Raw genomic sequence first — 14617 nt, forward strand, 5'->3', positions numbered from 1 at the left:
ATATGGACTCATTAGATATGGACTCATTAGATATGGACTCATTAGATAAGGAATCATTAGATATGAACTCATTAGATAGGGAATCATTAGATATGGACTCATTAGATATGGACTCATTAGATATGGACTCATTAGATAGGGAATCATTAGATATGGACTCATTAGATAGGGAATTATTAGATATGGACTCATTAGATAGGGAATCATTAGATATGGACTCATTAGATATGGACTCATTAGATATGGACTCATTAGATATGGACTCATTTGATAGGGAATCATTTGATAGGGAATCATTTGATATGGACTCATTTGATAGGGAATCATTTGATAGGGAATCATTTGATATGGACTCATTAGATATGGACTCATTTGATATGGACTCATTTGATAGGGACTCATTACATATGGACTCATTAGATATGGACTCATTAGATATTGACTCATTAGATATGGACTCATTAGATATGGACTCATTTGATATGGACTCATTAGATATGGACTCATTAGATATGGACTCATTTGATATGGACTCATTAGATATGGACTCATTTGATATGGACTCATTTGATAGGGAATCATTTGATATGGACTCATTAGATAGGGAATCATTTGATATGGACTCATTTGATAGGGACTCATTTGATATGGACTCATTAGATAGGGAATCATTTGATATGCTCATTTCATATGGACTCATTTCATATGGACTCATTTCATATGGACTCATTAGATATGGAATCATTAGATATGGAATCATTAGATATGGACTCATTAGATATGGACTCATTAGATATGGACTCATTTGATATGGACTCATTAGATATGGACTCATTTCATGTGGACTCATTAGATATGGACTCATTTCATATGGACTCATTTCATATGGACTCATTTGATATGGACTCATTTGATATGGACTCATTTGATATGGAATCATTTGATATGGACTCATTTGATAGGGAATCATTTGATATGCTCATTTCATATGGACTCATTTAATATGGACTCATTTCATATGGACTCATTAGATATGGAATCATTAGATATGGAATCATTAGATATGGACTCATTAGATATGGACTCATTAGATATGGACTCATTTGATATGGACTCATTAGATATGGACTCATTTCATATGGACTCATTAGATATGGACTCATTTCATATGGACTCATTTCATATGGACTCATTTGATATGGAATCATTAGATATGGACTCAATAGATATGGACTTGATAGGGAATCATTTTAGAGTGAGAGATGGCATAATCTTAAATACAGAGGATTCATTCACTTCTCTCTCACGCATGTTGCCTCCCTCTCTCTCTCCCTCCCTCATCTCTAAAACCCCTTCAATTCATGTTACGCAGCCAGACCGGCGATTTGTTACAGGATTACACAGCATGTGATCTAACTGGCTTTTGCAACCCCTCAGTTCGCTCAACACAGTCCTATTCCGTCCCCTGTGATTGGCTGCACTGCTCTGTCTGTCAGTGGTAGGCTACATCGAAGCCGTCATGTCCCAAATGGCACCCTATTCCATGTATAGTGCACTACTTTGACCAGGGCCCATCAATCCAAAACAGTGTACTATATGGGAAAAGGGTGCCATTTGGGATGTAGTCAGTGTGAGGTAGACACAGGCAGCGTGTTAGAGGGGATCAGTTTGTTGCAAGGGGATTTGTAGAGTAATCAGTGATGTTGTGCAATCTGACTGTAGTCAGTCTCAAACACACAGTAGGTTCTGCCAATGACTGGACACACACACACACACACACACACACACACACACACACACACACACACACAGGGTTCTGCCAGTGACCAGGTATGCATTTCACTGTTAGTCTACTTGTTGTTTACTAAGCATGTTACAAATAATATTTCATTCATGTGACAAATAACATTTCATCATGCAGCCAGGGTCATAGGTCAAACAGATTACAGGGCCAGAGTTGCCATGCAGCCACGGTTATAGGTCAAAACAGATTACAGGGCCAGAGTTGCCATGCAGCCAGGGTCATAGGTCAAACAGATTACAGGGCCAAAGTTGCCATGCAGCCAGGGTCGTAGGTCAAACAGATTACAGGGCCAAAGTTGCCATGCAGCCAGGGTCAAAGGTCAAAACAGATTACAGGGTCAGAGTTGCCATGCAGCCAGGGTCATAGGTCAAAACAGATTACAGGGTCAGAGTTGCCATGCAGCCAGGGTCATAGGTCAAAACAGATTACAGGGTCAGAGTTGCCATGCAGCCAGGGTCATAGGTCAAAACAGATTACAGGGTCAGAGTTGCCATGCAGCCAAGGGTCATAGTTCAAACAGATTACAGGGTCAGAGTTGCCATGCAGCCAGGGTCATAGTTCAAACAGATTACAGGGTCAGAGTTGCCATGCAGCCAGGGTCATAGGTCAAAACAGATTACAGGGTCAGAGTTGCCATGCAGCCAGGGTCATAGGTCAAAACAGATTACAGGGTCAGAGTTGCCATGCAGCCAAGGGTCATAGTTCAAACAGATTACAGGATAGAGTTGCCGGGCCACAAATGGAGATGAGGAGATTTGGGGTGTTTAGTACAAGTGAGGAACACGTGCACATACGCATGCATGCACTCAGAAAAACCTTTTTTAATATCACCAAGCCTGTACATCCTCAGTCCTAAACCAGAGATACTTCTATAGGATATATGTTACAGTAACGTATTGAGCCCTAAACCAGAGATTCTTCTATAGGATATATGTTACAGTAACGTATTGAGCCCTAAACCAGAGATTCTTCTATAGGATATATGTTACAGTAACGTATTGAGCCCTAAACCAGAGATTCTTCTATAGGATATATGTTACAGTAACGTATTGGGTCCTAAACCAGAGATTCTTCTATAGGATATATGTTACAGTAACGTATTGAGCCCTAAACCAGAGATTCTTCTATAGGATATATGTTACAGTAACGTATTGAGCCCTAAACCAGAGATTCTTCTATAGGATATATGTTACAGTAACGTATTGAGCCCTAAACCAGAGATTCTTCTATAGGATATATGTTACAGTAACGTATTGAGCCCTAAACCAGAGATTCTTCTATAGGATATATGTTACAGTAACGTATTGAGCCCTAAACCAGAGATTCTTCTATAGGATATATGTTACAGTAACGTATTGAGCCCTAAACCAGAGATTCTTCTATAGGATATATGTTACAGTAACGTATTGAGCCCTAAACCAGAGATTCTTCTATAGGATATATGTTACAGTAACGTATTGAGCCCTAAACCAGAGATTCTTCTATAGGATATATGTTACAGTAACGTATTGAGCCCTAAACCAGAGATTCTTCTATAGGATATATGTTACAGTAACGTATTGAGTCCTAAACCAGAGATTCTTCTATAGGATATATGTTACAGTAACGTATTGAGTCCTAAACCAGAGATACTTCTGTAGGATATATGTTACAGTAACGTATTGAGCCCTAAACCAGAGATACTTCTATAGGATATATGTTACAGTAACGTATTGAGTCCTAAACCAGAGATACTTCTGTAGGATATATGTTACAGTAACGTATTGAGCCCTAAACCAGAGATACTTCTATAGGATATATGTTACAGTAACGTATTGAGTCCTAAACCAGAGATTATTCTATAGGATATATGTTACAGTAACGTATTGAGCCCTAAACCAGAGATTCTTCTATAGGATATATGTTACAGTAACGTATTGAGCCCTAAACCAGAGATTCTTCTATAGGATATATGTTACAGTAACGTATTGAGTCCTAAACCAGAGATTCTTCTATAGGATATATGTTACAGTAACGTATTGAGCCCTAAACCAGAGATTCTTCTATAGGATATACAGTTGAAGTCGGAGGTTTACATACACCTTAGCCAAATACATTTAAACTCAGTTTTTTTGTAAAAATTCACTGTATTAGGTCATTTAGGATCACCACTTTATTTTAAGAATGTGAATTGTCAGAATAATAGCAGAGAGAATGATTTATTTCAGCTTTTATTTTTTTCATCACATGCCCAGTGGGTCAGAAATGTTCATACACTCAATTAGTATTTGGTAGCATTGCCTTAAAATTGTTTAACTTGGGTCAAACGTTTCGAGTAACCTTCCACAAGCTTCCCACAATAAGTTCGGTGAATTTTGGCCCATTTCTCCTGACAGAGTTGAGTCAGGTTTGTAGGCCTCCTTGCTCGCACACGCTTTTTCAGTTCTGCCCACAATTTTTCTATGGGATTGAGGTCAGGGCTTTGTGATGGCCACTCCAGTACCTTGACTTTGTTGTCCTTAAGCCAGTTTGCCACAACTTTGGAAGTATGCTTGGGGTTATTGTCCATTTGGAAGACCCATTTGCGACCAAGCTTTAACTTCCTGACTGATGTCGTGAGATGTTGCTTCAATATATCCACATATTTTTCCATCCTCATGATTTAATCTATTTTGTGAAGTGCACCAGTCCCTCCTGCAGCAAAGCACCCCCACAACATGATGCTGCCACCCCCGTGATTCACGGTTTCAAACCATAGTCTGGCTTTTTTATGGCGGTTTTGGAGCAGTGGCTTCTTCCTTGTTGAGCGGCCATTCAGGTTATGTTGATATAGGACTTGTTTTACTGTGGATATAGATACTGTTGTACCTTTTTCCTCCAGCATCTTCACAAGGTCCTTTGCTGTTGTTCTGGGATTCATTTGCACTTTTTGCACCAAAGTACGTTCATCTCTAGGAGACAGAATGCATCTCCTTCCTGAGCGGTATGACGGCTGCGTGGTCCAGTGTTGTTTATACTTATGTACTATTGTTTGTACAGATGAACCTGGTACCTTCGGGCGTTTGGAAATTGCTTCTTTTGATTTTCCCATGATGTCATGCAAAGAGGCACTGAGTTTGAAGGTAGGCCTTGAAATACATCCACAGGCACACCTCCACTTGACTCAAATTATGTAAATTAGTCTATCAGAAGCTTCTAAAGCCATGACATCATTTTCTGGAATTTTCCAAGCTGTTTAAAGGCGCAGTCAACATAGTGTATGTTAACTTCTGACCCACTGGAATTGTGATACAGTGAAATATAAATGAAATAATCTGTCTGTAAGCAATTTTTGGAAAAATTACTTGTCATGCACAAAGTAGATGTCCTTACCGACTTGCCAAAGCTATAGTTTGTTAACAAGAAATTTGTGGAGTTGTTGAAAACAAGATTTAATGACTCCAACCTAATTGTATGTAAACTTCCGACTTCAATTGTATGTTACAGTAACGTATTGAGTCCTAAACCAGAGATACAGTGCTTTGCAAAAGTATTCATCCCCCTTGGTGTTTTTCCTATTTTGTTCCATTACAACCTGTAATTTAAATAGATTTTTATTTGGATTTCATGTAATGGACATTCACAAAATAGTCCAAATTGGTGAAGTGAAATGAAAAAAAATGACTTCACTGAAAAGTGGTCCATGCTTATGTATTCACCCGTTTGCAATGAAGCCCCTAAATAACATCTGGTGCAAACAATTACCTTCAGAAGTTACATAATTAGCTAAATAAAGAGTCCTAACCCAGGAAGTTTTCTGTAGGATATACACCTCTTTTCAGTTCGCTGCAGCTAGTGACTGCAATGAGCTGCAACAAACACTCAAACTGGACAGTTTTATCTCAATGTCATTCGAAGACTCAATCATGGACACTCTAACTGACAGTTGTGGCTGATAATACCTTCTTGACCTTTGTGCTGTTGACTGTGCCCAATAATGTTTGTACCATGTTTTGTGCTGCTACCATGTTGTGTTGCTACCATGTTATGTTTTGTTCCTACCATTCTGTGTTGTCATGTGTTGCTGCCTTGCTATGTTGTTGTCTTAGGTCTCTCTTCATGTAGTGTTGTGTTGTCTCTCTTGTTGTGATGAGTGTTTTGTCCTATTTATACTGTTTTCATTTATTTATTTTAATCCCAGGCCCCGCAAGAGGCCTTTTGCCTTTTGGTAGACCGTCATTGTAAATAAGAGTTTGTTCTTAACTGACTTGCCTAGTTAAATACAGGTTAAATACAAATAAAAAATAAATGCAGTAATGTTTTGAGTCCTAAACCAGAGATACTTCTATAGGATGCATGTAAGATGTTGAGTTTGGATGGTGGAGGATAGTCACAGCTCTACTGATGCTGAGGTGATGACGCAGCCATAACAAGCCACATCTGTTATCTAAAAGTAAAGGCACACATCTCTCGTTCACAAACTCAAAGTCCATCATTTATCTCAATGATATCAAAAGCTTTGTCATTCTTTCTGATGAATGTCAGAAAGAATTTCCCTACACCCACAAACAAGCCTTTTGCTCCACCCGCAATAACATCTGCTAAGCACGTGACTAATAACACGTCATTTGAATGATGACCCGAACGTCAGTGTTAATACTATGATGTAATCTAAATGCACAATGGGTTCTAATTCACAGCAATTGAGAGTTTTTCTCTACTTTTGTTGAAACAATTACCCTAAGCACACCCATTTCCTCCCTGCCGTGTGCTTTCTAGGGTGGCTGGAGAGTTTGGAATGTGTCCCGATGGCCTTGTTTCACACGTGTTCTGTCTTCTGCTCTGTTCTGTGACTGACAGCCAATGACATCACAACCACATCCCCAGGAATAGTAATACAACAGGATTGGATTAGAGTGAACAGGAGAGAGATTGTATGTATGCTAAACAGTATCAAGATAAATTACTAATGATAGGCACTATGCTCATCAAGATAAATTACTAATGATGATAGGCACTATGCTCATCGACTTGTTTACACACAGACACACACAATTGTATTTAGACTTTCACCTTCCAACCAAGGTGTTGGGGCTTGGTTGGACTTATAGGTTCAAATCCCCAGCAATACGCATCATCATAGCTCTTATTGGTTCATATCCCCAGCAATACGCATCATCACAGCTCTTATAGGTAAATATCCCCAGCAATACGCATCATCATAGCTCTTATAGGTTCATATCCCCAGCAATACGCATCATCATAGCTCTTATAGGTTCATATCCCCAGCAATACGCATCATCATAGCTCTTATAGGTTCATATCCCCATCAATACGCATCATCATAGCTCTTATAGGTTCATATCCCCAGCAATATGCATCATCACAGCTCGTATAGGTTCATATCCCCAGCAATACGCATCATCATAGCTCTTATAGGTTCATATCCCTAGCAATATGCACCATCATAGCTCTTATAGGTTCATATCCCCAGCAATATGCACCATCATAGCTCTTATAGGTTCATATCCCCAGCAATATGCACCATCATAGCTCTTATAGGTTCATATCCCCAGCAATATGCACCATCATAGCTCATAAATCCACTCTGGACCTACAGACACCTCCAACTGGTCTCAGACATGAGATCAGCTTTCCTCTCCATTTCAGAGAACAGGGGATTGTAGGATTACATAACCAGTACTTTGTGTTCCGTATCAATAGACTATTAACCCTTATGCCATTCTAACTCATAATAACATGAGTGGTTCAAATGGTCCGAATCCCTGCCATTTACCCTCCTCGCCTTTGTAGCTTTTAGGTCAAACCTTTGTAGAATAGGTTCTAATGATCTGATCGATTGGCAGCCCTGTATAGATAGCAGTACTACACTCTGTGGTTGGTTCAAACGGTCCATCGCTTTCAAATTGACCAATCCCTGCCCACATGCCTCTATGCTGGCCTCCTATCAGCATGAGGGATGGGCGTTCCTGAAACGTTTCTGTGAGTCGCATCGTTTGGCTGCCGAACGGCTCTTCAGAACCGTGAACACATTGAAACATCTCTAACGTAAAGCCCAAAAAGTATGCTACCATTATATCAGACCGTTAGATGCACATTCAAATGCATTTTTTACCTGGCCAAAGTGTTAACGTAGATCTGCTGCAATTTTTGTTACGCATTGCTAAAATGAGCGACCAGAATGACGTGCTGTCCCCGCTATGTATTGTTTCTGCAGTGAGGATTCACCCTCTTTAGATAATGTTGTAACGTTAGATAATGTTGCTGTAACGTATCTGCAGATAATAATTGTTTTGAGCTCATAAAGCAGTAAGAGCAGTATGCAAATCAGGGCGCCAAATGAACGGCTCTTTTACTAATGCGATTCGATTTCCATCGTTCATCAAAAAAAGCTGTTGGTTCATGAAATACCCATCACTAATAAGCATCTCCAATTCAAAATGACGGAATCAAAACCACACCATCTCCACACATGTGATGTTTCTCCCCAACAGTTCATCTAAGGACAGATCCTCTATCAAGTGCTAGCTCGTCAGTTACTCTAAGTACCTGGCCCAAATGGGAAAAAAACACCTGGCTAATAGTACTTAGCATTAGCCTAGCATAGCTGCTATCAGGAAATTACTCCCCTATGTGTGTGATTATGGATGTGTACAAAATGGCACCATATTCCCTATGTAGTGCACTACTTTTGACCAGAGCCCTGGTTAAAAGTAGTGCACTAAATAGGGAATAGGGTGCCACTTGGGACTGATCCAATATGATCTCTTCTCACTCGAACAAAGACATTCATCTGGAATAAGAGGCCATATCAGACGCTGCTCGCTCGGTGAGCAGGAGATGAATCCATCATCTAAATTACAACGTTGAGAAACAGGCTGAGCACTGACCATGTCATCGCCACACACTTCAACAACATCTACAGAACAATCTGTTCTAGGACTTCGTTCTCTTTTATCTTTGTTTGTTCTACTCAAAACGTAGGAACTTTAAGGATTTTATCTCGATCAAGTCCTTTCTGGGTATCAATTAAAGCACATATGTCAGAGTCAAGGCCCGCGGGCCACATCCGGCCCGCAAGAAGGTTTTTTACGGCCCCTGGGATGATCTTGATTTATTATTAGAACCGGCCCGCAGCAAGCCGGCAGCCCGCAGATCTTTTACACGCACCAATACTACATTTCCCACAATGCAAAGGTGACGCACCGAGCAGTAGGCTGCTTCATTTCAATATTTATTGGCACAGCAGTCGTCAGCATCACAGTAAAATTAACTTTCAGATACCCATCAAAAATGGCAAAACGGAAGGTGGATACTGAGAACCGGGGGTTTCAAACAAGGTGGGAGTCGGAGTATATGTTCACGAAGGCCACCTGGAAAACCTGTGTGTCTTCTGTGTGGAGAAAGTGTGGCGGTACTGAAAGAGTATAATCTGAGACGACATTATGAAACGAAACACGCGGACAAAAACAAGAATATGGACATGGAACAAAGGCTACAAAAGGCAGAGGAATTAAAACGAGGCCTCAAATCTCGACAGGCTCTGTTCAAAAAAGCCAAATCACAAGGCCAGGCTGCTGTCAAGGCCAGTTTTATTTTGGCAGAAGAGATCGCTAAATCAGCCCGGCCATTTACGGAGGGGGATTTCATCAAAAACTGCATGATTAAAGTTTGTGACGAAGTTTGCCCAGAAAAAAGGCAACTCTTTTTAAATGTGAGTCTGAGCAGAAACACCATTGCCGAGAGAGTAGACCAGTTGTCCATCAATCTAAAAGAGCAGCTTGTGAAAAAGGGAAAAGATTTTATTGCATATTCCTTGGCTGTGGATGAGAGCACCGACATTTCTGACATTGCCCAGTTGTCAATTTTCATCCGCGGAGTGGACTCCAGCCTAAGCGTGACAGAGGAGTTTTTGGCTTTACGTCCTATGCATGGCACAACTACGGGGCATGATTTGTATGAAGAGGTGTCAAGATGTGTAAATGAGATGGAGCTGCCTTGGGAAAAACTCGTGGGTTTGACAACCGACGGAGCACCTGCGATGTGTGGACACAGGAGCGGACTGGTGGCGAAGATACGGGAAAAGATGCAAGAGGAAAACGCGACAGGTGAGCTGACAGCTTATCATTGTATCATACACCAGGAAGCGTTGTGCGGTAAAGCCTTGAAAATGGAGCATGTAATGAGCATCATCACGCGCACAGTTAACTTTATCAGAGCCAAAGGTTTGAATCACCGCCAGTTCAAGGCATTTCTGACGGAGTTAGAAACGGAGCATGGTGATTTGCCTTATCACACAGAGGTGCGATGGCTAAGCCAGGGAAAGGTGCTTCAAAGATGTTTCGAGCTTCGTGAGGAGATTTGTCTATTCTTGGACAGCAAAGGGAAAGACACAACACAACTCCGAGACGAAATGTTTCTGTGTGAAATGGCTTTTCTGTGTGACATTACGAGTCATCTGAATGCAATAAACTTGCAGCTGCAGGGTCGGGATCGTGTCATCTCTGATATGTACAGTACAGTGAAGGCATTTAAAACCAAACTGACTCTGTGGGAGACGCAGATGCGGAAAGAAAATTTGAGCCACTTTCCCAGCTGCCAGACCATGAAAGAGAAGCTCTCTACCAGTGCGTTCCCGAGCACACAGTTGGCTGATAAAATAGGTATGCTTACCACTGACTTTCGACGCCGATTTGCTGACTTTGAAGCACAAAAAAGCAGGTTGGAACTGCTCGGTAACCCATTTGCTGTTGACGTGGAAAGCTCACCACCAAACCTCCAAATGGAGTTGATTGACCTCCAATGCAATGATGCACTGAGGGAAAAATATGCGGCAGTGGGTGCGGCAGTGGGTGCTGCGGAGTTTGCCCGTTTCCTCCCCGGCACAATGCCCCAGCTGCGCATCCAGGCTGCTCAAACGTTGTCTATGTTTGGCAGCACATACCTGTGTGAACAACTGTTTTCTTTGATGAACCTGAACAAAACATCACACAGAAGTCGACTTACTGCTGAACACCTCCACTCAATTCTGAGGATTTCTTCAGCTCAGAGCCTTACCCCGAACATTGATGAACTTGTGGAAAAGATGGGACACCACCAAGTATCACCCTCAACCTCAAACAAGTGAACATTACTGTGCAATCACATATTTAGAGTTTTTACTCAGTTCAAGTTTAAAAGTTAAAATTTAATATTTGTTTTCACTGCATGTTACTTCTCCTTAAACAAAGTGTTGTTTTTGATTAATAGATTTTTGCACTTTATTTTTTTGTATTTCAATCCAATTATATTTTAAAAATATTTCAGTTGAGTGGATGATAGAAAATTGCTATTATTGTTTTTTCTTTGAAGTAAATTTAGCCCACTTTTGCTAAAATAGAAAATATAGTCTACTGATGGTGCCTTGAATACCGGTTTCTTTCATTTAATGTTCATGTTATGGGGATATTTATATAAAGGAAATTTGTCTTTTGTGTCTGTTGAAAATTAAAGATTACTGACAGAGCCATAAGAAAATATTGCTTTATTTATCTGATCATATTGTAATATATTTGTTAGGTTTTCAGTAGGTTCAATTAGGTTCACTAGACTATATGCGTCATTTAAAAATTTTTCAATGAACATTCGAACAGTCCGGCCCTCGTCTTGTAGCTGATTTTTTTATTTGGCCCTCCGTCCATTTGACTTTGACACCCCTGAATTAAAGGGATCCTTCAGGGTTTTGGTACTGTTCCCTTTATCTACTTCCCCAGAGTCAGATCAACTCGTGGATACCTTTTTTTTGTATGTCTCTGCGTCCAGTATTAAGGAAGTTAGAGGTAGTTTTCCAAGCCAATGCTAAGTAGTGTTAGAGCAATGGCTGGAAGTCTACAGGTACAGCTAGCATGCAGTCATTGCTTCCTTCAAACTGCATGCAGACATAAAAATGGTATACACAAGTTCATCTAACTCTTGGGAAGTGCAAAAATCCCGAAGTATCCCTTACTGTAATTGTTTTTAATTAAAATGATCAAAAAGTGGCTTTTTAGCTAAATTACGTTTCTCAAGCAATACACTTGCTAGGAAAGTCTGGGAGTGGTCTGAGCAAGACATTGAGACAAATGGGAGGCAAATGTAACCTGAAGAATAGCTGTTATTGGCAGTGAGGTTTGAATCTCCCTTTGCTATTGGTCTATTAACTTAAATCAACTGGTGATGTCGCCAGGCAGGCCAAAAATCCACCCATGCAAAACAAGCTGAATTTTCAATGTGCTCTTTTCAAACAGCTCTTACACTAATTGGACATTATCATCATTGTTACAATTTCACAGTATTATTCCCACTTCACGATGGGAGATTCTGACATAAAACACAGCAGGATGTGGTATACCATTGAACGTGTTGCTTGCTAAAATAATGTTGCACGGTGCTCTATATGTAAAGTAAATATACTAACAACGATTCATAGCAGATTCAATGGATATGAGACACTCACAGGGTTGGCAGATGGTCTTTGGTGGAGATGATGTAGAAGTGGTCTCCTCCAATCATGCTGCTCAGAATGTAATGGTGATGACGATGTCACAGGGGTGATGCTGGTGTCATAGAAATATAACCTAATATTGAGTGGATAGTATCAGAGCTGTGGATAGGATCAGAGCTGTGGATAGGATCAGAGCTGTGTACAGGGTGGTGAGTGGATAGGATCAGAGCTGTGGATAGGATCAGAGCTGTGGATAGGGTGGTGGGTGGATAGGATCAAAGCTGTGGAATAGAATCAGAGCTGTGGACAAAGTGGTGAGTGGATAGGATCAGAGCTGTGGATAGGATCAGAGCTGTGGACCGGGTGGTGAGTGGATAGGATCAGAGCTGTGGATAGGATCAGAGCTGTGGGTAGGATCGATCAGAGCTGTGGACAGGGTGATGAGTGGATAGGATCAGAGCTGTGGATAGGGTGGTGAGTGGATAGGATCAGAGCTGTGGATAGGGTGGTGGGTGGATAGGATCAAAGCTGTGGAATAGAATCAGAGCTGTGGACAAAGTGGTGAGTGGATAGGATCAGAGCTGTGGATAGGATCAGAGCTGTGGACCGGGTGGTGAGTGGATAGGATCAGAGCTGTGGATAGGATCAGAGCTGTGGGTAGGATCGATCAGAGCTGTGGACAGGGTGATGAGTGGATAGGATCAGAGCTGTGGATAGGGTGGTGAGTGGATAGGATCAGAGCTGTGGACAGGGTGGTGAGTGGATAGGATCAGACCTGTGGACAGGGTGGTGAGTGGATATGATCATTGCTGTGGATAGGGTGGTGAGTGGATATGATCAGAGCTGTGGACAGGATCAGAGCTGTGAATAGGATCAGAGTTGTGGACAGGGTGGTGAGGGGATAGGATCAGAGCTGAGGATAGGATCAGAGTTGTGGACAGGGTGGTGAGGGGATAGGATCAGAGCTGAGGATAGGATCAGAGCTGTGGACAGGGTGGTGAGTGGATAGGATCAGAGCTGTGGACAGGGTGGTGAGTTGGTAGGATCAGAGCTGTGGACAGGGTGGTGAGTGGATAGGATCAGAGCTGTGGACAGGGTGGTGAGTGGATAGGATCATAGCTGTGGACAGGGTGGTGAGTGGATAGGATCAGAGCTGTGGACAGGGTGACGTTTGATGAAGGGATCATGATGGTAATGATATTATGGGATGGATGTAAGATCTTGGTGAACGTACAAGCTGATATGGTGTTACACTCTTTTAAAAGTTTGTCAAGGATCACAGAGAACTGGTGATTTGTTCAGACAAAATGTCTGAAATCGATAAATGGATGACTATTATATCAGTATAGTATGTAGTTTACTTTAGAGTGTGTGTGTGTGTGTGTGTGTGTGTGTGTGTGTGTGTGTGTGTGTGTGTGTGTGTGTGTGTGTGTGTGTGTGTGTGTGTGTGTGTGTGTGTGTGTGTGTGTGTGTGTATCTCTGTAAGGTTACATACGAGCTGGCTCTGAATGAACGCCTCTCTGAGGAAGATGCAGGCGGGGCCCACGATGTTGTGTAGAACAGTGCAGTTCTGGACCACAGCACACAACGGCTCCTCAAACACTCTTCTCCTTTCATCTTCCTCCTCTTCTTCCTCCAGGGCCCCCACACCCCCCGGCATTGCCGCCGCAGCCAATGGGGCTCCGCTCCCCTCCGAGGGCAATACCCCCTTAGGGAGGGGAACCAATCAGATCGATTAACCAACCATATGCCAACCAATCAGAATGATCAGAAAAGGTGTGTTCAGCCAATAAAATTGGCAGGTGAGTGAAGCAGTTGTTCAGCCCTGTTCCTTATTGTTCTAAGACACACTAGGCTGTAGACCAGATCACTAAAGTAGCAATGCTTCCTGGTTTCAGTCGTTCCTAGCAGCGTGTATGAACCAATATTCTGTACAGTCAACTCAGTGTCATCAATGCTAATAAACATTTAAAAAATGATATTTCTGATTCAGCTAAAAGTCAATGTGCAAGAAACAATGTCGATTTTTTTGAAGTCATGCACATTGCAAGTCTTAGAAAGGTAACTTTCACACCGCCTACAGTAAAAAAAGAAAAGATACGTCTGTCTCTCTCACATCTATAGAATCAATAGATCTCCAATATTAAATACACAAATAATCTAAACGACAGTAAATAATTGAGGAATAATCCCTTACCTTCCTCATTTTGCTTCTCTTATTTCCCATCAGCTTTTCTTTCTCTCTGAGTCCTCCTCTCCTCCCCCTCTCTTTCCCCCTGTCCCGTGCCCCGTCCCTCTCCTCTCTCTCCCTCCCTCTCTCCAGTTAGCTATTACATAAACTCTCCAGCCAAAGTCCCGGCCCAAACCTAAAG

The 14617-nt window shown here is 41.6% G+C and overlaps 1 protein-coding gene across 2 annotated transcripts in view; it reads right to left on the bottom strand.

Moving 5' to 3' along the window:
- The window catches only part of LOC139374100 (calcium-binding protein 2-like), a 46022-nt gene that overhangs the window by 6608 nt on the left and 24797 nt on the right, over window positions 1-14617 (bottom strand). The window contains exons 1-2 of one of the 2 annotated variants that reach the window (XM_071115092.1): window positions 14443-14500; window positions 13741-13953 (exon numbers count right to left, since the gene is read on the bottom strand). The exons of the other annotated variant lie outside the window; for it this stretch is intronic. Coding sequence (XP_070971193.1) covers window positions 13741-13953; window positions 14443-14472 — 243 coding nt within the window. The 5' untranslated portion in view covers window positions 14473-14500. Of the gene's footprint in view, window positions 1-13740; window positions 13954-14442; window positions 14501-14617 lie in introns of those variants that run through there. 2 annotated transcript variants of the gene reach the window in all.

The sequence above is a fragment of the Oncorhynchus clarkii genome, chromosome 19, assembly GCF_045791955.1.
Source record: "Oncorhynchus clarkii lewisi isolate Uvic-CL-2024 chromosome 19, UVic_Ocla_1.0, whole genome shotgun sequence".
NCBI classification, from domain to species: domain Eukaryota; kingdom Metazoa; phylum Chordata; class Actinopteri; order Salmoniformes; family Salmonidae; genus Oncorhynchus; species Oncorhynchus clarkii.